Source organism: Aspergillus vadensis (assembly GCF_003184925.1).
Source record: "Aspergillus vadensis CBS 113365 unplaced genomic scaffold BO88scaffold_12, whole genome shotgun sequence".
Classification (NCBI taxonomy): Eukaryota; Fungi; Ascomycota; class Eurotiomycetes; order Eurotiales; family Aspergillaceae; genus Aspergillus; species Aspergillus vadensis.
Window position 1 is genome coordinate 268304 of NW_020292050.1, and position 24823 is coordinate 293126.

The 24823-nt window shown below is 52.6% G+C and overlaps 6 protein-coding genes and 1 non-coding gene across 7 annotated transcripts; 3 read left to right on the forward strand and 4 right to left on the reverse strand.

Annotated features, from left to right (window-relative positions):
- Window positions 1–1636: 1636 nt before the first annotated feature.
- On the reverse strand, window positions 1637–3965 carry BO88DRAFT_341056 (MFS transporter; the record flags this gene model as incomplete). Its single annotated transcript, XM_025703081.1, has 11 exons — window positions 1637–1713; window positions 1894–2027; window positions 2102–2213; window positions 2274–2683; window positions 2739–2825; window positions 2880–2912; window positions 2967–3211; window positions 3272–3306; window positions 3367–3476; window positions 3532–3862; window positions 3920–3965. The coding sequence occupies 11 exons, from the start codon at window positions 3963–3965 to the stop codon at window positions 1637–1639; spliced, it is 1620 nt and encodes a 539-aa protein (XP_025562575.1).
- A 1290-nt stretch (window positions 3966–5255) lies between these two features.
- On the reverse strand, window positions 5256–7355 carry BO88DRAFT_50995 (kleisin alpha). Its single transcript, XM_025712925.1, has 2 exons — window positions 6925–7355; window positions 5256–6855 (listed from the first exon to the last, which is right to left on the reverse strand). Exons 1-2 carry the CDS (start codon window positions 7186–7188, stop codon window positions 5335–5337), a joined length of 1785 nt encoding a protein of 594 aa, XP_025562576.1. The 5' UTR covers window positions 7189–7355; the 3' UTR covers window positions 5256–5334.
- Window positions 7356–8131: 776 nt separating this feature from the next.
- On the forward strand, window positions 8132–11973 carry pmr1 (Ca(2+)/Mn(2+)-transporting P-type ATPase PMR1). The gene is made up of 3 exons (XM_025710065.1): window positions 8132–8698; window positions 8825–11309; window positions 11362–11973. Exons 1-3 carry the CDS (start codon window positions 8591–8593, stop codon window positions 11934–11936), a joined length of 3168 nt encoding a protein of 1055 aa, XP_025562577.1. The 5' UTR covers window positions 8132–8590; the 3' UTR covers window positions 11937–11973.
- A 157-nt stretch (window positions 11974–12130) lies between these two features.
- On the reverse strand, window positions 12131–12202 carry BO88DRAFT_t151. The gene has a single exon. It is a non-coding gene; the product is annotated as a tRNA-Arg (tRNA).
- Window positions 12203–16985: 4783 nt separating this feature from the next.
- BO88DRAFT_463036 (ammonium transporter) lies at window positions 16986–19233 on the forward strand (the record flags this gene model as incomplete). Its single annotated transcript, XM_025711234.1, has 4 exons — window positions 16986–17495; window positions 17554–17885; window positions 17942–18533; window positions 18590–19233. The coding sequence occupies exons 1-4, from the start codon at window positions 17387–17389 to the stop codon at window positions 19231–19233; spliced, it is 1677 nt and encodes a 558-aa protein (XP_025562578.1). The 5' UTR covers window positions 16986–17386.
- An 891-nt stretch (window positions 19234–20124) lies between these two features.
- BO88DRAFT_388999 (Golgi transport complex subunit COG4) lies at window positions 20125–22911 on the reverse strand. The gene is made up of 2 exons (XM_025704894.1): window positions 21664–22911; window positions 20125–21615 (listed from the first exon to the last, which is right to left on the reverse strand). Exons 1-2 carry the CDS (start codon window positions 22852–22854, stop codon window positions 20338–20340), a joined length of 2469 nt encoding a protein of 822 aa, XP_025562579.1. The 5' UTR covers window positions 22855–22911; the 3' UTR covers window positions 20125–20337.
- Window positions 22912–23272: 361 nt separating this feature from the next.
- BO88DRAFT_51079 (SIR2 family NAD-dependent protein deacylase) lies at window positions 23273–24709 on the forward strand. The gene is made up of 2 exons (XM_025712926.1): window positions 23273–23545; window positions 23657–24709. The coding sequence occupies exons 1-2, from the start codon at window positions 23423–23425 to the stop codon at window positions 24668–24670; spliced, it is 1137 nt and encodes a 378-aa protein (XP_025562580.1). The 5' UTR covers window positions 23273–23422; the 3' UTR covers window positions 24671–24709.
- The last annotated feature ends 114 nt before the right edge of the window (window positions 24710–24823 follow it).

Genomic DNA, 24823 nt, shown 5'->3' on the forward strand with positions numbered 1-24823 from the left:
CGACAAACTTGCCCTCTGCCTCCAAACAGTCTATACCCGTTGGGTACATAAGTACATACCAAAGCATCGGCGAAGACGATGGCGACCATTATGCACATCGGCATACCTATGTACTTGACTGGTTTTCGGCCCGTGCCGATAACAAAAAAGCAATTGTCTATAGTACTAATCCCGGGGACATGCAGTCAGTTTCTAATTGATGTAGATTTCCAGAAAACTCGGAGTAGAAGAGCCTAGATACTTGACAGGAATCCACTGGCCACGCGAGATTCACAAACCTACTAGACTACTTAGAGACACCGAGCGACCACCTTAACTACTATGTAGCTAGACAGCACGAACCATGACAGCATGTCTACACTACTAGCCCAAAGTTATTGTTCGCAATGGCCAATGCAGGTCTAAATTAGTAGTACCCAAACCCACATACACCATGATTTACATATATGTAGTCAATCAACTCCATCCCCTCTCGCACCTCATCGCAAGAAAAACAAGCAAGTAAAGAATATCAAACACGAAGTTGAAACCCACAAGGTCATTACAATACCGTCGTCACTACACCCCATCTACTACTAGTAATCTAGACTTCTTCAAAACACAAACAAATCCCTCAACTATCACCCGACTCACCAATCACAGCTCTTGTCCTCCAGCCTCTTCCAAATCGAAACAATCTAAAAGTCATAAAATCAAATCCTCCAATGGATTTTCATTGCGTGCTTGGAAATGAGCCATTTCTTGCCTTTTCTGTCCCGGGCGGGCCCGGTTAGTGGCCCGAGATTTCCCGAGGGGTTTGTATGAAGGCCCTTCGCGTGCTTTGTATTGCTTAGGTGAAAATGTGTGTGGTGTGTGGTGGCTGCGATTGAGGTTGCCGAGGTTAACTGACCAACTATAATATTTGTTATCATGGGGTTGTGGCACAGAATATATTATCACCTAATTAAATAAACTGCTGCGTTGGGTGTCATGGTTTGGGGAGGATAGCTTTGCAGGAACTATAGTGGGTGGTCGCTTCTTCTGTTGTATGGGTGAGCTGCAGCATAGTATCTTACGTAGTTGGGACGGTATTTTGCATGCGTATAACGGTATAACCATGCTCATGGAATCGTTATTATTCATGCTTTTAATCGACTAATCACTCTATAACATTATGGTCTACCTTGAAATAACCCTCATGCTTTGTCCGCTGTCGCCATGTCTATCCGTCCACTAGGAAGCCCGCGTACGCATATCCACCAATCCGAAAGTTGCTGTCCATTACTGACCGACTTTTGAGAGCGTGCCTAGGAAGAGCTCGAAGCGTGTAAAGATGAGAAGTCTGCGCTGCATCATATCGCATCCTGATTTGGAAAAGAAACCCGCAGCTATGAGCTCCTGCCCGGCCCTTAGGTGGGTATCTACCGTGCAGCAAATCGGCTCTTCTGCCGAATCCGATTCCCGTAGCGGAAAAAGATATACCTGCCCGTCAAATCATGTCAGTGAGAATGGTCACCTATGCACCATAAACGGCTATAAACTGCATTTAGAAGTAAATAGCCTAAAGCGTGCGGTTGTGAATGCAGCAGCGCAGAAACAACACGTCCAACAGTGCAAAGAGGAATGAATTGGATTGACAAGGGCACAAATCATGCACTTACGGAAACGGCGCCATGACAAGTGTCAGAAAAGCAAGTAGCGAGGTTGCCCAGTGATAACCCAGGTTGTTGTACACTAAAGCCAGCAGTTAGCATGTGGCGGTCAAGGTATGCTGCGTCATTGGCCGAAAGCATCCAAAGTAGTTATATATAGACCCGTGTGAATAGTAAAAGTGAGTAGTGCTCAGTGAACGTCACAGTCCGCCTCGGTGGCTGTAACACGAGGAATACCATATATCACCAAGAGATAACTTACTCTGTATGCCGAAAAGTGGAAACACTCCACCAAATATGGAGCGAGCAAAGCTGTTTGCCGCTAAAGCGCTTGCTGCATAGGTTGGATACGCATCAACCAAGAATGTGAAGATCCCCGAGTACACAAGAATCGTCCTAGAAGATGAGAGATCATTGTAAGTGACAAGAGCACCAAGATCACCACTTGCTCGAGACACGAAAATACCTACCCAGCTCCGAATAACGCACTTCCAATGAGAGGGGCGATCCAGTGTACCTGAGGGTAAATAGTCCAAGCGAAGATGAACAGCCCGATGGTAACAAGTGGACCTCCAGCAATAGCTGTATACTGACCGTTAGATCAGGCTAGTCAGGCTGCGGACAGAGTGACATATGACATACCTGGCGGAAGCCGCCACTCTGGTTGGAAATCATCAGACCTTCCCACAGCTTCTTGATGTTTCAATTCCAGGCGTGTATAGTTGCGACGCCAGAAAGGATCCGAGAATATGGCGAAGAGCATCCCGACGAACAGGCCTAGGAAGCAAAGACCACGTTGCCATAGCTCGAAGCCATATACGCTCTCGAATACCAACTGAAACGCACCGAAGAACAGATAGAGTATGCCCAGCAGGATGGCAGAGAAGATGCACAGGTTTAGGCACATCGGCTCTAGCGTCAAAAGCAACAACGGCCTATAGATCGACCGCAAGACAGTCTGCGCAACCGAACGATTCAGCATCTCTATAGGCGCTATCCATCTATCATCACCGGTTTCCTTGCGGAGCTGCTGTGCCTTACGTCTCAGAAGCCTAAGAAATAAGTCAGAGGACTTTGATATTTCCGTAGGTCTATGCAGGCCCTTACACTGGATGGTAAGTCTCCGGAACAAAAAAGCCGATGAGGACTAATAAAACCCCGGTCCAGATGAGAAGCACATAAAAAGTCCACCTCCTGTCGAGTACAGGTAGTCAGCCTAATCCAAGCTTGCAATATCAGGAAGCATACCAAGTTGTGAACTGATTGATAAACCCGCCAACCCTGCAGAAATCTGTCAGCAAATCTCAAACGGTATAAGTGTTGTCGATGACCTACAATGGGCCAACCTCAGGACCGATGAACGGAGAACTAGTGTATAGCATCATCGGTGCGCTTAACTCATGCCGGGCAAACAGGTCACCCACCGTGCCGCCCGCTACACTGAGAAATGCGCTTCCAGCAATTCCATTGAGAAAGCGGCATACAATCATCGTCTGAATATTTTTGGCCACGGCACATGGTATCAGCCATACAAGGAAGAGTGTGAACGAGCAAATGTAGATCCGTCTTCGACCATAAAACTGCCAAAGATCAGTTTGTTAGTAATCACCGTGAGCATGGGGCTTGGTTAATGTACGAACCTCCGAAAGAGGCCCTAACAATAGTGGCCCGACAGCTTTGCACTCATGTTAGTATATTGCATTCCAAAAGGTCTGATAGTATGGCTCTAACGCACCAAGACCCCAGATAAAGAAGGATAGACCCAAGGTCGCTATCTCCCGAGAACAACCAAATTCTTCCATGATCTGGTCATAGGTGACAGTGTACATCGAAGAAGTGCAAGTCCTACAGCCATCAATCAGCACCAAACCAATTGCAGTAGCTTCAGGACCTGACCTACACGCATAGGGAGCCTGCTGAGCATATGATCACGATGAGCCAGCGCCTGACCGTGTTGAAATTGCGCGGGTTCATGGGGTCATTGTCATCCCAACCGACAACAAAGCCTTCTGAGGCATCAGAAGCTTCCTCATCTTTGTTGCTCAGGACCCTCTCCGCAACAGCTTCTTCATCGGCAACCTGAATGCTATAGCCGTCGTTCAGGCTCCAGTTGCGTTCGAGGGGGTGTGATGAAGCAGAGTGGTGTCTGCGCAGCCGCTCTTCATAAGAGGAGGTTCGGGCAGTGATGGGAGCAAACATGCCATCAACATTGTCTTCCAGCTTCTCTCCTTCTGAAACACCTCCATCAGCTTGCTCTGCACTCGAGAAATGATCACCTGTGAGCATACCTGTGCTTTCTTGCGAGCTTTCTGCCCGCTCGGTTGCAGACGACATCACTATCAACAGGGCTGGGATGTCAGTCAAGAGCCTCTTCTCCTTTTATCAAATTATGAGGAAGTGAGTGGTCACAATCTTTTCAAGGTAGTGGGGATCACCAATGCCGACCGGGGAATTTCACCTGAGACCAGCCGATCTGCAGCGGAGATTTAACCCGTTCACCAGTTACAGAGTTTGGCACAAAGCTTGTTAAAGCTTGGCTGTGACAAGAGGAATATAAGAAGGAAAGGAAAGCAGACAAGCACAAAACACCACACTGGAGTGTAGTACTTACGCGTTGTGTGGAAAGGCAATGAAAAGAAGACCTCAAGCAGTCTTTATATTGTACGATCTCCGCAGTCAATTCAGCGGCGGGGACCAGTACATATGGCACGGGACGGCGATTGGGAGTATGGAGCGTTCCAGAGTCACGGTAGGAGGCTGAGTGGGTTAGAAGGATGACGAGAGAGAGGGAAAGTCGGTCGAGCTAAGATGGTTAGCTCAAGTGTTGCTGATTGCTTGGGGGAAAGTTTACTAGTAATTAAGTGGTAGTAGTCTCGCCTCTCGGCCTCGGAGGAGAGCCGAGTGAGCTCCAACTGAGGGAAGAACACCCCGAGCTGCGAGCTACTACTACTACTTACTGTTCTCAGATGCTTGGTCCGTTAATCGTCATTCAACCGTTGGGTATCAGTGTGTATGAACTGAGACGTCAGTGTTGTAGATATGGAGGAGCGACCATCGCAGGTAAGAGATTCAGCAATGATTAATTACCACTGAGGTACAGTACTACTTATCTACTATCTACCTATCTATATTCTTTCCCCCACAGGTCCGTCTTGTGTTTCTCCGCAGCGTTTGCGGAAGCTTTCCCCACGTGGAACCGCCACCCGCAAGTTCATTCATGCATCCAATTACATACTGCACCCTACTAACTGCGTAGTACTTACTACATTATCAATAGATTTGATGGTATCGATCTGACATGGGATGACATGGGATAAAAACAATCTGAGGGATACGCCCCATGCGCATCGCTGGGCTGGTTTATTCGAGTTCTTCTATTACACTACGCTACCTATGGTCCAATCATCATGTTTCGCCCAACGACCAACAGGGCATCATTCCCAGCCCTCCAGTAGAATCATAATAGCCACCTTTTCAGTCCCGGAAGAAAAGAGTCAAGTCCAACAAATGAAGAAAAGAAGTCGAAGAGAGTTTAGAGAAAGTTGAAGCCAGACCCCTAGAACTCCAAAGAATTCACACAGCATAATCGCCCCATACAAAAGCCAAGAGATTCCCGGGGCAAGCCTGCCCACACGAAAACAAAATCAAAATCTCAAAGAGAACGCAACTGTACATGAACACGACGCCGGAGTCATAAGGTCCTTTAGGCGGTGGCCTCAACGGGCTGCTGCTCTGCCTCCCCGCTGGCCCCCTCCTCAGCCCACGAGCCCCAGAGGGCTCGCTTGCCACGGATCTTCAGAGGTCCACCCACGGTCTCCGGTCGTTGTTCAACTTGTACGGCGTCCTTGGTGGCCAGCACGAGGACCTCGAAGAACATCTTGGTAGCGTCCGCCTTGGATGCCTTCTTCTCCGGCAGCAGATCCTGGAACTTCACGCTCTTCTTCTGCTCGGCCGCAGATTCACCCAGGCGCTCCCGGAGGATGTGGACGGCGTGCTTCGTACCGATCGACACGGGACCACTGTCGGCAACGACCGTGTCGTCGGCGTCCTCCAATGGTTGGTTCATTCCCTCGTCGTCACTCAGGCGCAGAGCCTGGTCCTCCTCATCACCGGGGAACTCGATTTCGGAGCGTTGAAGCATAGTCGAGTCAAGACCAACGCCCTCATCGACCGGCACAATGGCCTCTTCTTCGCCAAGCTCCAGGGCCGGCGCAGTGGCCGCATCCACATCCATGTCGGCAATTCCACTGTCGCGCTTCCGCTTCAGCTCACCCGCCTTCCGGATGGTATCGAAGGAAAGCAAATCACGCAATTCCGGAGCCCAGCCACGTCCCCGGCCCGCACCAAGCACGTTTGAAACAAAATCGCCGTTCTTCTGCATGTTCATCAGGGTCAGCAGCACGGGGTCCCGAGGAAGCCACGAGGAGGGTTTCATGATTTCCTCGCGCGTCAAGTACTGTTCCCTGACATCCTTGACCTTTTGGTCGGTTTCCTTGTCCAGTGGCATGAGAATGACCTTGCGGCGCTTTGACGGTTGCTGTTGCTGATCATGCTTGGCGGTAACTGCATCATCATCATCTTCTTCTTCAGCTTCGACATCCTCGTCTAATTCGAACGCTTGAGACTTTTCAAGGTGGTCTAGATCCTCGTTCGCCAGTTCGGTCAGGACACTCTCGCGCTCGATTTCATCATCGTTGAGGGCAGGCTCATCATGATCATCGCCAAGGTCCATGGCGTCATCCGTCTGCAGAAGGTTATGGGGTAGAGCGTCGTCACCCAGATCCATCTTATCCAGGGGAGCATCATCTTCGCCAAGGTCCAGTTGCAGGTTGTCGACATCGTTGAATTTGCCCCCATCGCTGAAGAGATCTTCCTCCACGGGGCGGGGAGCCGGGGCATCTCGACCCACTTCCATACTGAAGTCGTGGCCGAGAGGTGTTTCGTCTTCGCCCAAATCCAAGTCGACGAGGGTGTGGTCCTCGAGACGCGCAGGTTCTTGCGAAGCGGAGCGTCGCAAGCCAGTATCCGGGAGCAGCTGACTACCAAAATCCATCGAAGAACCAGGACGCTTACCCTCAGGTTCGAGGTTGAGGGTTTGCGGCAACAGAAGGGAGGAGTCCAAATTCATGAACAGGTCGGATTCGGTCAGCACATCGGGCAAGGTGATACCACCAGGGGCAACGACCGTAGTGGTCAAGTCATTGTTGTTCGTCAAACGGAAGGCCTAAGTAAGGAAGAGTTGTCAGCGACGGAGGGGTCGGAATATGTCAGAGGGGTATAAAGGAGCACCGACCATTTTGATTTTCATCAGGGCCTCATTGCAGTCATCCAGCAGATAGCGCGCCTTGCGGCTGTAGATGCGAACCACACCCAGAAGCAGTTGACCACTCAATCGCAAAGCCATGGGGGCTTGGCCTTGGTCCACGATCGCACTGACACTACTTTCAATGTCGGATTGTAAGATGTGCGACTTGGAAAGCTTGCGCTCCAGGTTGGCCGACAACCAGACGCGGGCCAGTGGCCCGGTCTTTGACAACAGGGTCTCCGAGTAGAACATAGTGGCGGGGGAAGAAGGGGAGATAAATCAATCCAAGATCCAAGTGTCGCAAGAATAAGATCCAAGCAGACAAGAGATAGTGCAGTAGTAAGAAGAATACCCCACCCAGAGCGGTGGCTGTTGGTGGTGGTGGTGGAAGTCCCGGGCAACCAAAACGCCTGGGGACGCGCGCCGTATCCAGAAAACAAAAAGGATCAGCGACGGGTGCTCGGCCCCCTACGGGCAGTGAGCGAGGGAGGAGTCCACAGTATGGTTCCCGTTCAGTCCGACGACGGGTAGCTTGGTTGATGAATAAAGGATCGCGCGAGATGCGATCGTGAAGAGACAAACACGCCCTACAACGGATGGTTGGAGGGGAAACAAGAAAGAAGCCAAAAAGGGATTGGCAATAGTGGGATGCGAAAATGGGGAGTGGACAGGGAAGGAGAGAAAAAGAGAGGGGGTTGGGGTTTTGGGGGGGGGGAGAGATTGTAAGGTTCGAAGTCGCAAAAAGGTGGGAGGGAAACAAGAAGTGGGAACTTTGGGAAGGGAAAGAGTAGTAGAAGAGAAGGAAAGGCGCGTCGACCGGCCAGCAACAGTTGATTGACTGCCAGGTTACTCAGGCTGGGAGGAGGGAGTTGGTTCAATTTGTTGCCCAGCCTCCTCTTCTTCTGCCTGTCTCTGATTGGTGCGTATTGATGTGGCTGGGGTCACGTGTAGCGGTCTAGCTTATGTCATTCATAGATCACCTGAGTTGTGCTGACTCAGCATATGTCTCATGCTCATTCCACTAGTCCCGATATGGACAGCTCGGAACAACACGTCATCCGGTAAGGCTAGGCCGCATCGGGCAAGGCATCATCAGCCGCACCGCCCAAGGATGAAGCCGTCAATAGAAAGAAGAAAAAGAAATCCCATGGAGAAACTCAATGCATGAAGGAGAAGGTCTTGATTGAAGTTTACCTGCTCCGGATCATGATCAGGGTTTCTCAATAAGACAAGGTTTCTTTGTGTTCCTATCAACAGAATACTAAAACTACTTGACCGGGTGGGTTCTGTTCTCTCCTCTCTGTCTACTCTGCCCCGAAGTCTGGCCCAGTCCTCCTCTCCCTTCCCTGGTCGCCGTGTCCACTTAGCGACCTTTCCCCCCCATCTGGGCTAACCAATTGACGATTATTGATGCAGTTACGGCCAACTCGCGTCAAACCACCAGGAGAGACTGTGGCTTTGCCCTTTCGTCGGCCTTGTCGATTTTTCCCCCAAAGCGATTACTCTCACATCTCATTTCCTCCCACCCCTGAAAAAAAAGAACACCTCGCTCTCTTCGATTTTAATTATTCCTTCCTTACTGTTCCCGACGGGATGCTAGCAATTGGTGTCTGATATACCTGGGCCTATTTTCCGTTTCGACAAAGCATGAGAGATGTCAAGGTCCGCAACGCCCGCGCTCCCTTTCCATAATGCCCAGATCCCCGATTCGAGACCGAGGTCGACAACCCCGGCGGACGTGCGCTCCAGTCCTTCCCCTTCTGTAAGTGGCTTGCCTGTCTGTCTTTTGGTCCTCTCCGTGTGTCCAACTACTTGTCTCTTGCAATCTGTCCCCCTCTGCCGTCTACCTTCCGTCGGCGCGGCTAACTGGGGCGCCTTGCGCCGATAGACGTCTACCTCGACATATTCGCTCTTAGATCCTCAAGAGACCGCAGAGCGCTTACAGACTTCCCTCGTCCATGGCCTTAATCCCGCCGAGGCTGAGGTGCGCCTGGCACAAGAGGGCCCCAACGAACTCCCGCACGAAGAACCGGAGCCCATCTGGCTCCGCTTTCTCAAGCAGTTTAAGGAGACCTTGATCCTCCTCCTTCTGGCTTCCGCTGCGATCTCCTTTTTCATGGGAAACTACGACGATGCAGTCAGCATTACCCTCGCCGTCACAATTGTGGTCACCGTCGGATTCGTTCAGGAATATCGGTCGGAAAAGTCTCTGGAGGCACTGAGTCGTCTGGTGCCGCACCATGCGCATCTGATTCGCGATGTTCCCTTGAATGGCCCTCCAGTGGCCGGCACCATCCCGCCGGCTCCTGGTGCGGAGATGGAGTTGCAAGAGCTGCGAAGCAAGAGCCCGTCCATCTCCACTGCCGTCAAGGCCTCGACTACCGTGCCCGCCACGGAACTCGTGCCAGGTGACCTGGTCCTCTTCACCGTCGGAGACCGCATTCCGGCAGACATCAGGATCACTGCCGCCACGGATCTTTCCATCGATGAGTCCAACTTGACAGGCGAAAACGAACCGGTTGTTAAGTACCCCGATGCCATCCGCAGCCCGAAGCACCTTCCGTCGCACTCCCCTAAGATTGTGAGCCCGCCTCGTTCGCCATTCTACGACGCCCCGGCCAGTGGCGCTGTGGGAGCCGACATCCGCTTGAATGAACAACACAACATCGCTTTTATGGGTACGCTGGTTCGGTCGGGATACGGACAGGGAATTGTGATCGGAACCGGTGCGAAGACGGAGTTTGGAAGCATTTCCGCCTCCCTCCAGGAAATTGAAAGCCCGCGGACGCCTCTCCAGCTGTCAATGGACCGTTTGGGCCAGGAGTTGAGTTACATCTCGTTTGGTGTCATCGGACTGATTGTTCTCATCGGCTTGATCCAGGGTCGCAAGCTCCTCGAGATGTTCACCATTGGTGTTTCGCTCGCGGTGGCTGCGATTCCAGAAGGCCTCCCTATTATCGTTACCGTGACGCTGGCTCTGGGAGTGCTGCGCATGGCCAAGCGAGGAGCTATCATGCGCCGGCTGCCGAGTGTCGAGACGCTGGGCTCCGTGAACGTTGTCTGCAGTGACAAGACTGGTACCCTGACTCTGAACCACATGACAGTGACCAAAATGTGGCACTTTGACTGTCCCGAGCCTTTTGAGGTCCATAATGATATTTCCTCCTTGACCCCCGGGCCTGCAGCGCGGACCGTTCTACGAATTGGCAACATTGCCAACAATGCCAGACTATCTCGCGTGCATGCCAACTCTCCGGCTAGCGCCTCTTCTGCCGCGGTCTTGTCCTCCACGGACGACAGGGCTTCTGGAAGTATCCGTAGCAGATGGGTTGGCCAGCCTACTGACGTGGCTATCTTGGACTTGCTGGATATATTCGGCGAGGACGATGTGCGTGAGCGTATCAGCGCCCGTGTCGCGGAAACTCCGTTCAGTTCTGAGCGCAAATGGATGGGTGTGATCATTGGTAACGGTACCTCCGGTGACAATGTGGCCTATATCAAGGGAGCCCTCGAGCAGGTATTGACCCGGTGCGATACTTACTTGACCAAGGATGGCCGTGAGGTTATCCTGGATGAACCACGGCGCCAGTCGATAAGGCACGCAGCTGAGCACATGGCGGCAGAGGGCTTGCGGGTCTTGGCTTTTGCCAGTGGAGCAGTGAGGGATACTTCGAGAGGAAGAGCGTTTGGCAGTAGATCGGGTACGCCCGTGTCCAAGTCCAGCCAGAGTGATGACGATGACCGGTACAATGGACTAGTCTTTGCGGGCTTGGTGGGCATGAACGACCCTCCGCGCAAGGACGTCCACAAGTCCATCCGGCGTCTCATGGCTGGAGGAGTGCGAGTCATCATGATCACGGGAGATGCGGAGACTACCGCTGTTGCTATCGCGAAGAAACTAGGAATGCCGGTCAGTGACGCTCCCGGATCACGGCCCGTTATGAATGGGCATGAGATCGATCGGATGAGCACCCAGGAGCTTGCGCAAGCCATATCCTCGACCTCGGTCTTTGCGCGCACCAGTCCGGACCATAAAATGAAGATTGTGCGTGCCTTGCAATCTCGCGGTGATGTAGTGGCTATGACCGGCGATGGTGTGAACGACGCCCCGGCACTCAAGAAGGCGGACATTGGTATCTCGATGGGCAAGCTGGGCACGGATGTTGCCAAGGAGGCAGCAGATATGATCTTGACAGACGACGACTTTTCGACCATCTTGCGTGCCATCGAGCAGGGCAAGGGCATCTTCTACAATATCCAGAATTTCATTACCTTTCAGCTCAGTACCAGTGTTGCGGCACTGAGTCTTGTGTTGCTGAGCACCACCTTGGGCTTCAAGAATCCGTTGAACGCCATGCAGATCCTGTGGATCAGTGAGTTTGTCTTCCCTAACATGCTTGAAACACGGCTGATTTCGACTATTAGATATCCTCATGGATGGTCCCCCGGCACAGTCCTTGGGCGTGGAACCCGTTGACCCGTCCATCATGAACCGGCCACCCCGACCCCGGAATGCCCGTGTACTCACGAGGCCGCTCGTCCAGCGGGTGCTCACCTCCGCGATGATGATCATGCTCGGCACTCTGGCCATCTACATTCACGAAATGGGCGATGCCGATGACACCGCCAACCCCGGCGTACACTCCCGCGTCGTGACAGCCCACGACACCACGATGACCTTTACATGCTTTGTGCTGTTCGACATGTTCAACGCATTGACCTGCCGCAGTGAGGGAAAGTCGGTGCTCCGTGGCGAGATCTCTCTCTTTGGAAACAAGATGTTCAACTACGCCGTTCTGGGCTCTCTCGCGGGACAGGCGTGTGTGATCTACCTTCCCTTCTTGCAGCGCATCTTCCAGACGGAGCCTTTGGGCTTTGGACATTTATTCCGGCTGGTGTGTATTTCGAGTACCGTATTTTGGGTCGATGAGGCCCGCAAGTATTATATGGCGTTGAAACGACGGGGCACAGTGGGGGTAGGATACAGTGTCAATGTTTAATAGATTAGGTTATAGGTTATATGTATAGATGTTTCCGTCATACCTTGATGTCAGTACTGACAATTTACTTGGGCAATAAACCAAGGGATAGTGTAAACTGGAAAGCTAGTGAGTATCCGCAGTGTAAAAAAATATTTAGGGAGTGTGAAAAAAGAAAAAAAAAAAAAAAAAACCAAAACAAAACAAAAAAGAATTGACCTACGCAGGACTCGAACCTGCAATCTCTTGATCCGTAGTCAAGCGCCTTACCATTGGGCCAGCAGGCCAATTGTTGAACTACTGGCTATTATTTTAGTCTATGATCCACGGTAGAAGAGCAAGACATGTTCCCTCCACCTGTGTGGTCTGCTGGATACAATCACTGGGAAACAGTAGTCTAACTAACCATAGGAATGCTTTTGGTGAGTAGTAGTAACTCAGTGGTACATGTGGATAGTAGTGCTGCGGAATTGCCGTTAGTACCACTACTGGTAATAGTAAGCTTGCTACCAAGGAATGAATGCAGGCGATGATATATATATTTTCCATAACCGATAGTGGATTGAGCGGGTCGTATATTACGTATAGAGTCGCGAAGACCGAGGAAAGTGAGCCAGGTACTGCTGCAATAGCTACGCATGAAAGTTCTAGACAATTCGACCACCACTATGTACGTAGTATACAGCTAGCCGGGGAGTTAGTGAGCCAAGTATAGCTGGCTGACGTGCTTTGGCTCTCGGATTCCTCATCAGCATACAGCGGTCAGCTGCAGGGAGAGGTACACCAAACTGAGGTGTCATATCCGAGGGCACGTCTGCTGGTTCAAGAACCAGGTTGTATTTTCAGGAACCGGTTCCATGTAGGGCCATCGAACGGGCGCATGAAACACCGGGATCCCGAAAGTTCGGGGCCAGAGTAGGGAGAGGACCAACGTTGGGATAAGCTAGGGCTTTGAATGCTTGGCACCTCAAAGCGAAGACCCTCCCCAGAAAATACTGCAACTCAGCAGAAGCCGCGGAAGTAATAAGGTAGGGTGGTTATTGATACCATCACGGCCCATTTCCAACGGGAATAGCATACCAGCGGCAACAACATCCGTTCCCGTCGTCTCGGCATGCTCAACCCCGAACCTAGATCGCAGAATAAATCCGCAAGGGGCGATTGGCCCGGACCATGGTGACCGTTTCTAATGGATCTCCGGAAGCAGAACGTTCTCCGGATTGAAAGAATGACCCGGGCAGGACTCATGGCCGTGCATCTGCAGCAGACGTCGAATTAGGGCTGGCAGGACAATAAATGTTAGGTAATGGTGTCTGGCCATTGGTCCCTGCAACGAACAGGCGACAGGCAAAGCCATGATTGGCGCGCGCCCGTGACCGTTGACGATTTTAGCTCCGGTGATGGGCTCATCGTCCATACTCCGCCCTTGTGTCTCCTCAGAGTCGATCATCATTGTATGAACCGGGACCCGATAGTGTGGTTCCCTGGGGGTCTGTGAGGGCACGTGGTCGACATGGATGTGTAGTTTATTTTCATGTCATGCAGCACTCCATATTTGACTCGTGGCATACCCACGGGCCATTGTGTCATGTTATGGCATGTCTGTGATGTCTTGAAAGGACGAGGTCATGCATGGCCACCCACGCAGGGAGTATAGCACCCCCACAAAGGAGTAGTCCAAATAAGCATCGTTCAGACTAAGACGCAGGAACTAGTAAGGAGTCAAAGATCAGCAACCAATTTAGTTACACGATATGCAGTAACATCCAACCCACCTGGTAGAGAATCCTATCATTTTACTCGACAAGAACCCCCAAAGATAAGGGAGCTACTACTAGTAGTGCAGCGGAGACAGGGTCAGGTTAGTTATATGGAGACACGAGCACATGGAAGGAATCCTATTTTTCTTTTTAAAGAAACTAAAAGATAGGTACCAGGTACTAGTGTAGTTCCTATCTCCAGTGTTTCTTATCTCGTTCTACTCTTCCCCTGAACTAAAGCTTCGAGGAAACTGGGGACAGCATCTACTTATGAACTACTGCTAGACCGGATTGGGTAACGTGCTATCAGCACCAGGGGTCCAGGGGAGCACAGGTCCGATGTAGGATCATCTATCTACTATCTACTATTATCTACCGTGTTATCCGTATAACCACTCGGGACTTCTGTCGGCTGCTGATAGGCAATTCGGGTTGCCTAGTGTAGTCCCACCCCACGCGACTGCTAGTCTAGGTACCCATCCATGCTTTTGCGTGCATTTGTCCGCCCGGCCTGGGACTGTCATACAGACGTAAGTGCGATATCATCGTATGGGGAAAGTAAGCAGAGTGACATATCCTCCGATATGGACAGCCAGTTAGGAGCAATTGAGTACACACCATAAGACAAAAAAATTTATAGCACACACACATCTCTAAAATAAATGTAGGCACCATCACACCGCATCACAGGCTCGCAGCACCCTCACCATCGGAATCCTCCGAGCCAAGAGCCAAGCAAACGCAGCCCGACTCGCAAGTTCATTCATCCCGTCCCCGTATCTCTTCTATCTAACTGCTACTGGACTAGAGCCTGGCAAACCTCCGAACCGGCGACTGCCCGACCCAACCTCGAAAGCCCGCCCGCCCGCTTCAGGCCTACCCAGTTCCTGAAACTCCCGAGCGGACATCGGGTGAAACAGGAATGACAAGCGGACTATCATTGGCCAAGCTTCGTCGTTATCAGCGCGGTGGAGCTGCTCGAGGCTGAGCTAGGCCGGATCGGGCTCCGGCGGGACCCACCCCGGATGCAGGTGGCGTGCAGCTGCCCTTATCGTGACCTCCTAGCCAATCGATTCGGAGTGGTGATGAGCTGAGAGAAAATGGAACTGATAAGAAAGGTCATCTTGAGTTTTCCGATTTCCACGGAATAGGCTTTCTGGTCGTGGGGAACACGGATGGATGGAGGGTGGATGGATTGAGCATGAAACGTGATGATCTTGTTGTCTTGTGTCTTGGCTTCGAATTGGCAGTTTACTTCAGGTTTGCCTAGTACTATGGATAGAGATGGATAGAAAACTAGGATATCCCTTTCATTTCTGTTTTGGGATGGATGTATCAGACTGGTTTTATTATTTCCCTGGTACATTGTACTCTTCCTTACATGAAAGACGCATTTCTGCATGTGAGACGAAGTAGGGTGCAAGCATGTGCCTTCCTACCTGTCTGCCTGTCTGCCTCAAATTCGAGCCAGATCAAACACAGTCAGTACCCCTATCTATCTACTAATCTGGAACCGGTTGCCCATTCCTTTGCCGGCCCAACTCGGCAACAGATAGGGCCCCAGGCCGCGAGTATGCGCTGTGTAGTAGCTCTGTCTGGAACGTGTTCAGTCTGTTATCATTGGGCTTGAAGGTATGCGTGATAGATAATCGCCAGCTGTCGGAGTTCCGCGTGCGCGCATATCGAGTAGATACATAAAGTAAACAGAAGCCCCAAGCCCGAGGCCCCCGGATTGCGCTGGTGCTGCTCTGTTTCTTCTCCTTTCTTGTCCTCTCTGCATACGGAGAGATGATGATCCAGGAAGCAGCAGACCATGCGGTGGGATGAGCTGGTCTATGCGGTCCTACAGTCCACTTACTCGCTGTCGCGTGGGCATCATCGACACATTTGATACCATATACCATACCGTATACTGGGGATTACAGCTTACTATACAAGCAGGGAAACAGCATGGAACCTAACCGGGAGGCTATACGAACCCTCTCCCCTGGGACGAGTTTGCAGATTCAATGGGTCGGGGCCTGGACCGACGCTCTTTCCTATCCACTGGAACCTGGGCATGGTGGCTGTGTGAATGAACACTCAGTATGAATTGATTGTAGATGATGATGTTGTTGCTGCTGTTGCTGCTGCTTATGATGATGAAACAGATCATTCCAACAGGCTTAACCGAGGATAGTATACCAGGACCCAGCCGGGGCTAAAGTGGAAATATGACGGGGAGTTTTCGCCACCGACTTCTTTGGGAATAATTTCTGCAGTCCTCCTCAATCGGCGGCGGTCTTGGCCGAGGGCGGCAGTTTTGCCACGGACCCAATCAAGGGCCCAGAGCAAATACTCATTTTGCACTCACTGCAGAAGAAACTACTAACTGACAGGTAATTGGGAAATACAATTGATGTTTGTATATGTGTGTGTGGTTGTCAGAAGAGCCTCTCACGATCTATCAACTTTGACAAGTGAAGCACACGCAGCAAAGAAAAGTCTATCCTCCTTCCTTCCCCATCACCAACAGCAGCACCAGCAGCGGCATCCATTCCTCCGCCGTTCGCCAGGAAACGCAACCAGTGGATTTTGAATGGGTTCTGGTGGATGATCGTCGGGCCCGAGTTTATTTTATGCCATTTGATTTTTCACCTTATCTCTCGCCCGACTCGGCGGCCTCCCATTTGGGACTTTTTTCTCACTATCTCTATTTTATTTGATTTGAATTATTTTCTGGCGCCTCCCTCGCGTGGTGGAAAGAGAATAAATTATTGTTTTCTGATTATTTCCCTTTTTCTTTTTCTCTTTTTCTTTTTCTTGTTTTCTGACTATTTACTGGAGACTTGAATTTTAGACTTTTTCGTGTTCCCTTTTAATCTTTCTGGGGTCTTCTTTCTCTCCCACGCGAGGCTAATCTGGAAGTGAATTGAATGAATGAAGTTTCAAGGGCATATCAACTTATCATCCACCCGCCAAAAAGTCATCACTAATAGATATTATCGACGGTCGAGGTGCTCCACCCGCGCCCAACGTTTGAGCAAAGTTTAGGGACTTTTCCTCGTCCTCCTGCCTGGGCATTGACACCAACCTATTATCGCTGCTATCGGGTCGGATTGGTAAAAGCGCAACCTCGTCGCAGGTTTGAGGTCCCACTCCGGTGCCTTTCCAGAATCTTGTCTGCCCGGCCGCTCCACTCATCGGCCATCTTCTGCTTCATTCCTCAAGTCAGCGCACTCTTATTTATATAGTCGACGCCCTCCGCGCCCCCCGTGGCGGTTTTCCCTTCTCCACATCCGGCGGAGTCGACAGTCTGCAGCATCCTTTCCCTCTCTTTCTCTCTCTTCCTCTCACGGCATTCCGTCTTACATTCCCGCTGCCGGTCCTTCAATCGACACGCCTTTCTTCTCTCCCTCTCTCTCTTCTCTCTCTCTGTCACTCCCCTCCATTCCAATTCATTCCTCAAACCTCCTCTCTGTGTCACCTCCCTTTCTCTCTCCCCCTTTCGCCCTTGCAGATACTCTATTTCGCCAGTCCCGACTTCGATCTTCGATCCCGATCTCGCTTCTGCAGTCCTTGCCGCCACCCACCCGAACTACACCCTCTCCACCACCCGCCTGTTCTCGGCCTGAGAACATTCCTCGGCGGTGGTGACTTCACGACGCCCGTCAGAAGTTCATTTCGACCCGTCAATTCCTCGTGTTAATTCGATAGTCTTTCTTTCCCACCATGTCGGACAAACCAGGCGTCTTCATCCCGCAATATGCGTCCTACAACTGGACGGGCGCTCCCTCCGACTACGAGGCTCTCACGACCAACGATATCGGTGGCGATTCCAGTTAGTTACCCTGCCTTTGTTGGTCGTTTTGGCTTCCCATGACTCACCTGTTGGTTAGGAACGGAAAACTTGAACAAATGGTTTCAATCTGGTGATCAAGCATACATCATCGTGGCTTCCGCCATGGTGATGGTCATGATTCCTGGTCTCGCTTTCCTTTACTCCGGTCTCGCGCGCCGCAAGTCAGCTCTGAGTATGATCTGGGCTTGTATGGCCTCGTTCTCCGTCGTCACTTTCCAATGGTACTTCTGGGGTTATTCCCTCGCCTTTTCCCCGACTGCAACCAACGGCTACATCGGTAACCTGCGCAACTTCGGTCTGATGAAGACCTTGGCCGATCCTAGCCCGGGATCCCCGCTGGTTCCGAACCTCCTCTACGCTTTCTACCAGGTAATTACGATATCTTATTAGGACTATACAATCAATAGCTAACGCAATTGGGATAGATGCAATTCTGCGGAGTTACAGCAGCAATTATCATGGGAGCTGTGGCCGAACGTGGACGCATGCTACCCGCAATGGTATTCGTCTTCATTTGGGCCACGATTGTGTATTGTCCTCTGGCGTGCTGGGCATGGAACGTGAACGGTTGGGCCTACAAGTACGGAGTTTTGGATTACGCTGGTGGTGGTCCTGTCGAGATCGGGTCTGGTCTGTCGGCACTTGCCTACTCCATGGTCCTGGGCCGTCGCCAGGAGCGGATGATGCTGAACTTCCGCCCACACAACGTCTCTCTCATTCTACTGGGAACCGTTTTCCTTTGGTTTGGATGGCTGGGATTCAACGGTGGCTCGGCTTTTGGAGCGAACCTTCGTGCCACCATGGCTTGCTGGAACTCTAACTTGACCGCTGCCTTCGCCGGTATGACTTGGGTTCTTCTCGATTGGCGCTTGGCTCGCAAGTGGTCCATGGTCGGCTGGTGCTCCGGTACCATCTCGGGCCTCGTCGCGGCCACTCCGGCTTCTGGTTTCGTCCCTCCCTGGGCTAGTGTGATCCTCGGTGTCGTGACCGGTATTGTTTGCAACTACTCCACTAAGGGTAAGTCACGCAGTTGCTTGACAGTTATCCTGTTCAAACACTGACTGAGTTTACAGTGAAATACTGGATCCGTATCGATGACTCTATGGATGTGTTCGCGGAACACGGTGTTGCGGGAATTGTCGGTCTTATCTTTAACGCCCTCTTCGCGGACGATGCGATTGTTGGACTGGACGGTGTCAACACTGGATCAGGATCCGGAGGTTGGCTGATCCACAACTACAAGCAACTTTACATTCAAATCGCCTACGTCGTCGCTACCTGCGCCTACTCGTTCGTCATGTCCGCCATCATCGCCTACGCCATCAACGCCATTCCCGGCTTGAAACTGCGTGCCTCGGAAGAAGCCGAACTGCTGGGTATGGACGACGACCAGCTGGGTGAATTCGCTTACGACTACGTTGAAGTCCGTCGTGACTACCTCGCCTGGACCCCTCAGCAGCACAACCAGCTCGAAGACGGCCACCAGATCCCCGCCGCGGCGCGGTACGGAATCGGCGAGCACAGCGAGATGATGCTGGACGGCCACGCCCCGGTTGGTGTGGACAGCCGCGGATGCAGCGAGGGTGACTCGGGCATCCAGGAGCTGAAGATGCAGCCTGCGCCGCGACAGGTAGCAGAACACCACGCGCCGCATGAGCCCGAGCCGGTCGAAGAGCCTATCCCGGCGACACAAATCAACGAAAAGGTGACGACCTGAGTCGGACTTTCCATCTTTTCTAACTTCTTAATGTCTTTTGCCTTCTTTTCTCTTTCTGTGATATCCAGCGATGCCTTTCTTATTAGCCCGGCTGAGCCACTTTCTTGTTTTGTACATGTATTACCTTTGGCGGCGATTTGGTTTGGCGTTTTCAGGGACAAAGCCCGCGGGTTATGTATATCTACCTGTTGGGTGGATTGTATATATTAGGTTATAGCGGGGGGTTATTGTTCATTTTTGACTATGTTTGTTTCTTAGATCTTGCTTATGGAGTGATACCAGCACATGCATAGATAGTCAATTGATCCATCCATAACATATACCAGCTACACCATTCCGAATAATGTAGATCTAGATGTCTGAAATCAGCTAGCCTAGACGCAAATGACAGCTGACAACGTGTCCCAGGGTACTACCCCAGAAATGCTACCAAATACCCCACGGAGGTACGGAGTGAACAGATAGATCACATGCAATGCGGAGTACTCGGCCTCCCTACAAAAACTAGACCCCCCAACATCGAAGCTGTCGTATACATCGGAACACGTGACCGAGAAAACTAAACCCATATTTACGCAGCGTGCTTTACCCAACTTATAAATTATCTAATATATATATATATATATATATGTCCGTACATGTATGCTATATGTTCTGCATGGCCCCTCATTTCCTTCTTCCTATGTAGATTGGCTGGGGGAGCTCGGATGGAAGCATCTATAGCCTACCTAGCCCTAAGTACGCATATATCGATGTATGTAATCACTGTTTGTCATTCCGTAACGTTCATCTATTGAGTGATATATTAATTTTACTTTTTTCTTTTCTATTTTTCTAATGAATTTGAAGGAGACAAAGTAACCACGTAGTTTAAGGGCCTGGAGTTATGGTAAGATGACTTGCTTGGTATGTGTGATATGCATAGATACTATGTACAAGAGAAAGCAATACGTATGTATTTTTGAACAAGATGACGCTGTCAGAGATCATGTTATGCGGTTGTAGAAAGGTAACATGGGGCAAGAAGTTGACTCTTTGCTGAGAAGAAGGTCGTTGACGAATAGGGAGAATGAAGAAATGTGGAAGGTGAAAAGTGAAAGAGATTTAAACCCGTCTCACCATCCCTCTCACTCTCATCCTCTCTTCGCGACTCAGCTTATCCACCACTTCAGCTGTTTCTCCCCCTCGGAGAACATCTTCCCACTCATCTTCGTCCATGCCCATGACCAAGACCATCTGCAGACACCGGGTGAATGCTTCACGGTGCCGGTACCGCCCTGGTGCCGCTTGCGTGCCGCCCACATCGACAGCGGCGCTGACCACCCCGGATACGTCACGCTCAAGGCGGGTGGCGCCCAGGGCGTTGACGCGGCCATGGTAAGACCAGAGACGCTTCTCCAGGAGCCGGGAGAGGTAGGCGATGGTGACGGTGAGGAGACGGTCAAAGGCGGATGCGGTGAGGATGCGGCTGAGAGGTAGGAGCAGTTCGGTCCAGGCGGCGGCGAAGCGCGGACGGACGAGCTCTGCGCGGCTGGTGGGGTCGTCGTCATCAGGGACGGTGCCGTCGGCCATGTAGTCCGGATCATCAGAGTCGTAGTCATCGTAGACAGTGCGGGTGGGGTCGGTGTCTTCGCGGGGTTGATACTCGATGTCGCGGAAGGCGTCGGAGAGGATGGGCCGGAGACGGTGTTTGATGACGTTGTTGAAGACAACTTGGATGCCGTCTGTAAGGAGGTCGGTGACCTTGGACTCGAAGGAGGCGGAGAGGGATTGGAGGGTTTGTGTGGCGAGGCGGGCTTCTTCCGGGACAGGGAAGAGGGAGCGCAGAGGGTCGGTCTCCTCGACCTGGCCATCAGGGCTGATGGACTTTTTGGGCTCGGTGTGGTTTTGTAGGATGCGACGGACATAGTCGACGGCGACGTCGAGGTTGTTGATGAGGACGAGGAAGGAGATGACGAGTTGCTCGGGAGGTTGGCCGCCCTGGACGGCGGCGCGGGGGTAGCATTCATCGCGCATTTTGCGCTGGGTCATGCCGATAAAGTCGGAGCCGAGGACGCGCGAGAGCGTGGGCACGACGCTGGTGACGACGGAGATTTGCGATGTGACGAGAGACTGCTGCAGGACCTTGTTGACGATGTACATGATGTCGTCGACAGCGGACGTGATGTGTGGCGGCTCGGATTTGAGCGGTCTTTGCGGGTTGAGGGTCAGGCCGGAGGGCTGTTCGTCCAGCTGGAACGCCTTCTCAACCGACCGGCGGAAGAAGAATGTGGTCATGGTGTTGAATGGAGAGGCCAGGCGGTCGTTGATCTTCTTCGCCAGGGTCGATTCCCGGAGGAATCGCGGCAGGGCGAACTTCTGGTCATCATCCGCTTCCGGGGGCTGGACTGGGTTAGTTAAGACAAGGAGAATGCGGTGGGTAGGACTTACATTGCAGGTGTCGGCCAGGAACCGGCAATATAGAGACCAGCGACCAAGCATGACAGCCATCTCGTTGAGGAGCCCGTCGATCTCCTTCATATCTACGCCCTCATCATCGGCTGCAGCGGCATCGCGTACGGCAGGCGAGTTGGACCGGGGGGTTCCGCTGCGCTGCGGAGGGAGGAAGCTCTGCACGAGGAAAGTGAAAGCGTAGGACTTGGTGTCGGTCAGCTTTCGGTCAACATGGCGCTCGTCGCTCCAAGTGTCCAGGATGATGCCTCCTTGGACATCGGCCTCCAGCTGCAGACGCTCAATGACTCGGTTCATCTTACGCGGGCCGTAGTGACGCTCCACCAGGCCGCCGTGACCATCGATGATCTGAGCGATATGTTCGAACAGCTTGGTCAGCGCATTGGCGTAGAAGAAGCCGTCCTTGCTTGGCGAAGCCCCTGTGCCGGCGTTGAGGTTGGATCGAGCTCGCGCCGCCACGCCTTGACAGACATAGCGGCCGTAGACATCCAGACCCACCTCGGACCGACCGATGAGGGGGAAGAGCTTGAAAAAGCGTGTGATGCGGGCACCGTTGTTCTCCTTGACGGCTTTGTCGAATTCGCGCAGGAACAAGCCACAGAGCGATTCCGCGGCGTTATCAAGCGTGACATTTGGCGGATCGGGCACCTCGGCCGTCGGCACCATTTCCGCGGCAAAGGCCCCCTGCGCGACCTCCGGGGGGATCTTAGAGGCCCGGTTCAGATAGCTGGCGGCGGTCTCCCAGTCCTGCGGCGCACCCATGGAGCCTGCAACGCCCAGCACACAGGCCTTGAGCTCAGAGACCTGTTCCACCACTTCCAGGGTTGCCTTCACGCGGGATTGTTCTAGATCAAGGCGACGGACGGCGCTGGAGATGCGATCGGCGGTGGTTGCGGCATCGGCCAGCATGCCATGGCTGATGGCGCGGGTGGTGCTGGTCTGGGAACCGAGATGGGCGCGGAGTAAGTCGAGTCGGCCCAATTCGCGAGAGAAATCCTTCTGGGAGGCCACGAGGGCATCCAGGCGAGCTGTAACAGAGGCCTCCTGGTGGTGCAGGTGCGACAAGGTGGCCTTGATCTCGGCAACGGAGCTGGCATTGAAGATGTCCGGGGCGGGATGCGAGGGAGGCACTGCATGGCCATTGGCCATGCTGGCCGTGGAATTGGACATTGTCTGTGATCAGACAAGGGCGAGATGGACCGGCGATATACCCAGTTGATCACTCAGAAGCATAGAGGGAAATGATGAAGGGAAAGGAAGGCCATCTGGCACTCGGCCCGCAGGCGGTGAGCAGCTGGGGAGCTGCCTGAGCCCTTAGGTGCTGCAGGTGCCTCAGAATAATGGCCGCCAGGATGAAGAATGTGGAAGAGTGAGAACAGCCTCGAGAGCTGCTTGAGATTCACCGCATTCTCTCATAATTGAGCTTAGGATTGACATGGCAGGAATTAGATAGATTCAGGCGTACAAGAATCACGGGACATAAGATAAGATACCTCAGGCCGCCACAGGGGACAAGCAATTCTGCCGATTGCTGCATTCGACGTCATCTTCAGATTTCCAGTCGCACTTTTCTCTTCACGATATCGACGGTTTCACCCGCTGTCTAACTCTTGAACTGCTTTACTTCAAGCACATCCTTCTTGGCGACTGGAACTAGTCGTATACCGTCATCATTGGTCGCCGTCGCAAACCCCGACACCAGCACGCCCGACCCCGAACAGGTCGCCGGCCACGCACCATGGGCAACGAATCCTCGACCCTGGTAGATGAGCACACGCCCCCGTCGGTGCTCGAGGCACGCAGCATCGAGGCGATTGCCAAATATGTCCAGCAAAAGCCCGTGAAGCGTGTGGTGGTGATGGTATGAACTTCCCCCTCCGATTACCCCTCCCCCGCACTCTGTCAGATCGAATTCTACATCCCCAATATTGAGATCGAGTGGGGATATAGCTAACAGGAGGTACGTCTACAGGTCGGAGCTGGCATCAGTACTTCGGCCGGAATTCCCGATTTCCGCTCGCCAGATACCGGCATCTACTCGAATCTCGCCCATCTGGACCTGCCCGATCCCGAAGCCGTCTTCGACATCAGTTTCTTCCGCAAGAATCCCCGCCCATTCTACGCCCTGGCCCGGGAATTGGCCCCGGGTCAGTTCCGACCCACCATCGCACATTCGTTTATCAAGCTACTCTACGACAAGGGGATGCTACTGAAGCACTTCTCGCAGAATATCGACTGCCTGGAGCGGCTGGCGGGAGTGCCGGGTGATAAGATTGTCGAGGCACATGGGAGCTTCGCGACACAGCATTGTATCGACTGCAAAGCGGAATACCCCGAGGACTTGATGAAAGAGGCTATCACCAAAGGCAAGGTTCCGTACTGTACTCAGTGCAAGGGGCTGGTGAAGCCTGACATTGTCTTCTTCGGAGAGTCGCTGCCGGCTGACTTTTTCGACAACCGGGAGCTCCCCGAGCAGGCGGACTTGTGCATTGTTATGGGAACCAGTCTACAAGTGCAGCCGTTTGCCAGTCTGCCCGCATTCGTTAGTGATGGAGTACCCCGCGTGCTGATCAACATGGAGCGGGTCGGCGGGCTGGGATCCCGCCCGGACGATGTATTGGTGCTGGGTGACTGCGACACAGGGGTGAGGCGATTGGCACGGGCGCTGGGCTGGGGTCAAGAATTAGAGGAGCTGTGGGAGAGGACGAACCCGGACCCGGCCGCACGGGCGGCGGAGAATGCATCCCCACAAACCCGGGAGGAGCGGCTGCAAGATGAAGTGGACCGGCTCACAGAAGAGGTTGATCGCACGCTGGGAATTTCGCAGGCATACCAGCAGCGAGTGCGGCAGCATCTGGAGCGAAAGTCGGGCACGCACGCGGATGCAGCGGGTAGGAAGGAGAAGCAAGCTACAGAGGAGAACGACCGGATTGGGGGATTGGCTCATGTCTTCCCGCATCTGGCGCGGATGCAGGAAGGGAGGTGAGAGGAAAAAGAAAAAGTAGGAGAGATCACATGGACCAGATGGGGATGGAATGGATGAGAAGGTCCGGGCGAGATGGCGTTAGGTGGCTGGGATGGAGAGATTCTGAGTGGACGAGACCAGAGAGATAGATGGTTCCTGGAGCTTCTTGGGATT

Coding starts and splice junctions, on each gene's coding strand:
- BO88DRAFT_50995 (XM_025712925.1), bottom strand. CDS start 7,188: ATGTTCTACTCGGAGACCCTGTTGTCAAAGACCGGGCCACTGGCCCGC. Junction 6,856..6,924: donor CCCTGATGAAAATCAAAATG/GTCGGTGCTCCT, acceptor TTCCTTACTTAG/GCCTTCCGTTTGACGAACAA.
- pmr1 (XM_025710065.1), top strand. CDS start 8,591: ATGTCAAGGTCCGCAACGCCCGCGCTCCCTTTCCATAATGCCCAGATC. Junction 8,699..8,824: donor GCTCCAGTCCTTCCCCTTCT/GTAAGTGGCTTG, acceptor TTGCGCCGATAG/ACGTCTACCTCGACATATTC. Junction 11,310..11,361: donor CATGCAGATCCTGTGGATCA/GTGAGTTTGTCT, acceptor TTCGACTATTAG/ATATCCTCATGGATGGTCCC.
- BO88DRAFT_388999 (XM_025704894.1), bottom strand. CDS start 22,854: ATGTCCAATTCCACGGCCAGCATGGCCAATGGCCATGCAGTGCCTCCC. Junction 21,616..21,663: donor TCCTGGCCGACACCTGCAAT/GTAAGTCCTACC, acceptor AACCCAGTCCAG/CCCCCGGAAGCGGATGATGA.
- BO88DRAFT_51079 (XM_025712926.1), top strand. CDS start 23,423: ATGGGCAACGAATCCTCGACCCTGGTAGATGAGCACACGCCCCCGTCG. Junction 23,546..23,656: donor TGAAGCGTGTGGTGGTGATG/GTATGAACTTCC, acceptor GTACGTCTACAG/GTCGGAGCTGGCATCAGTAC.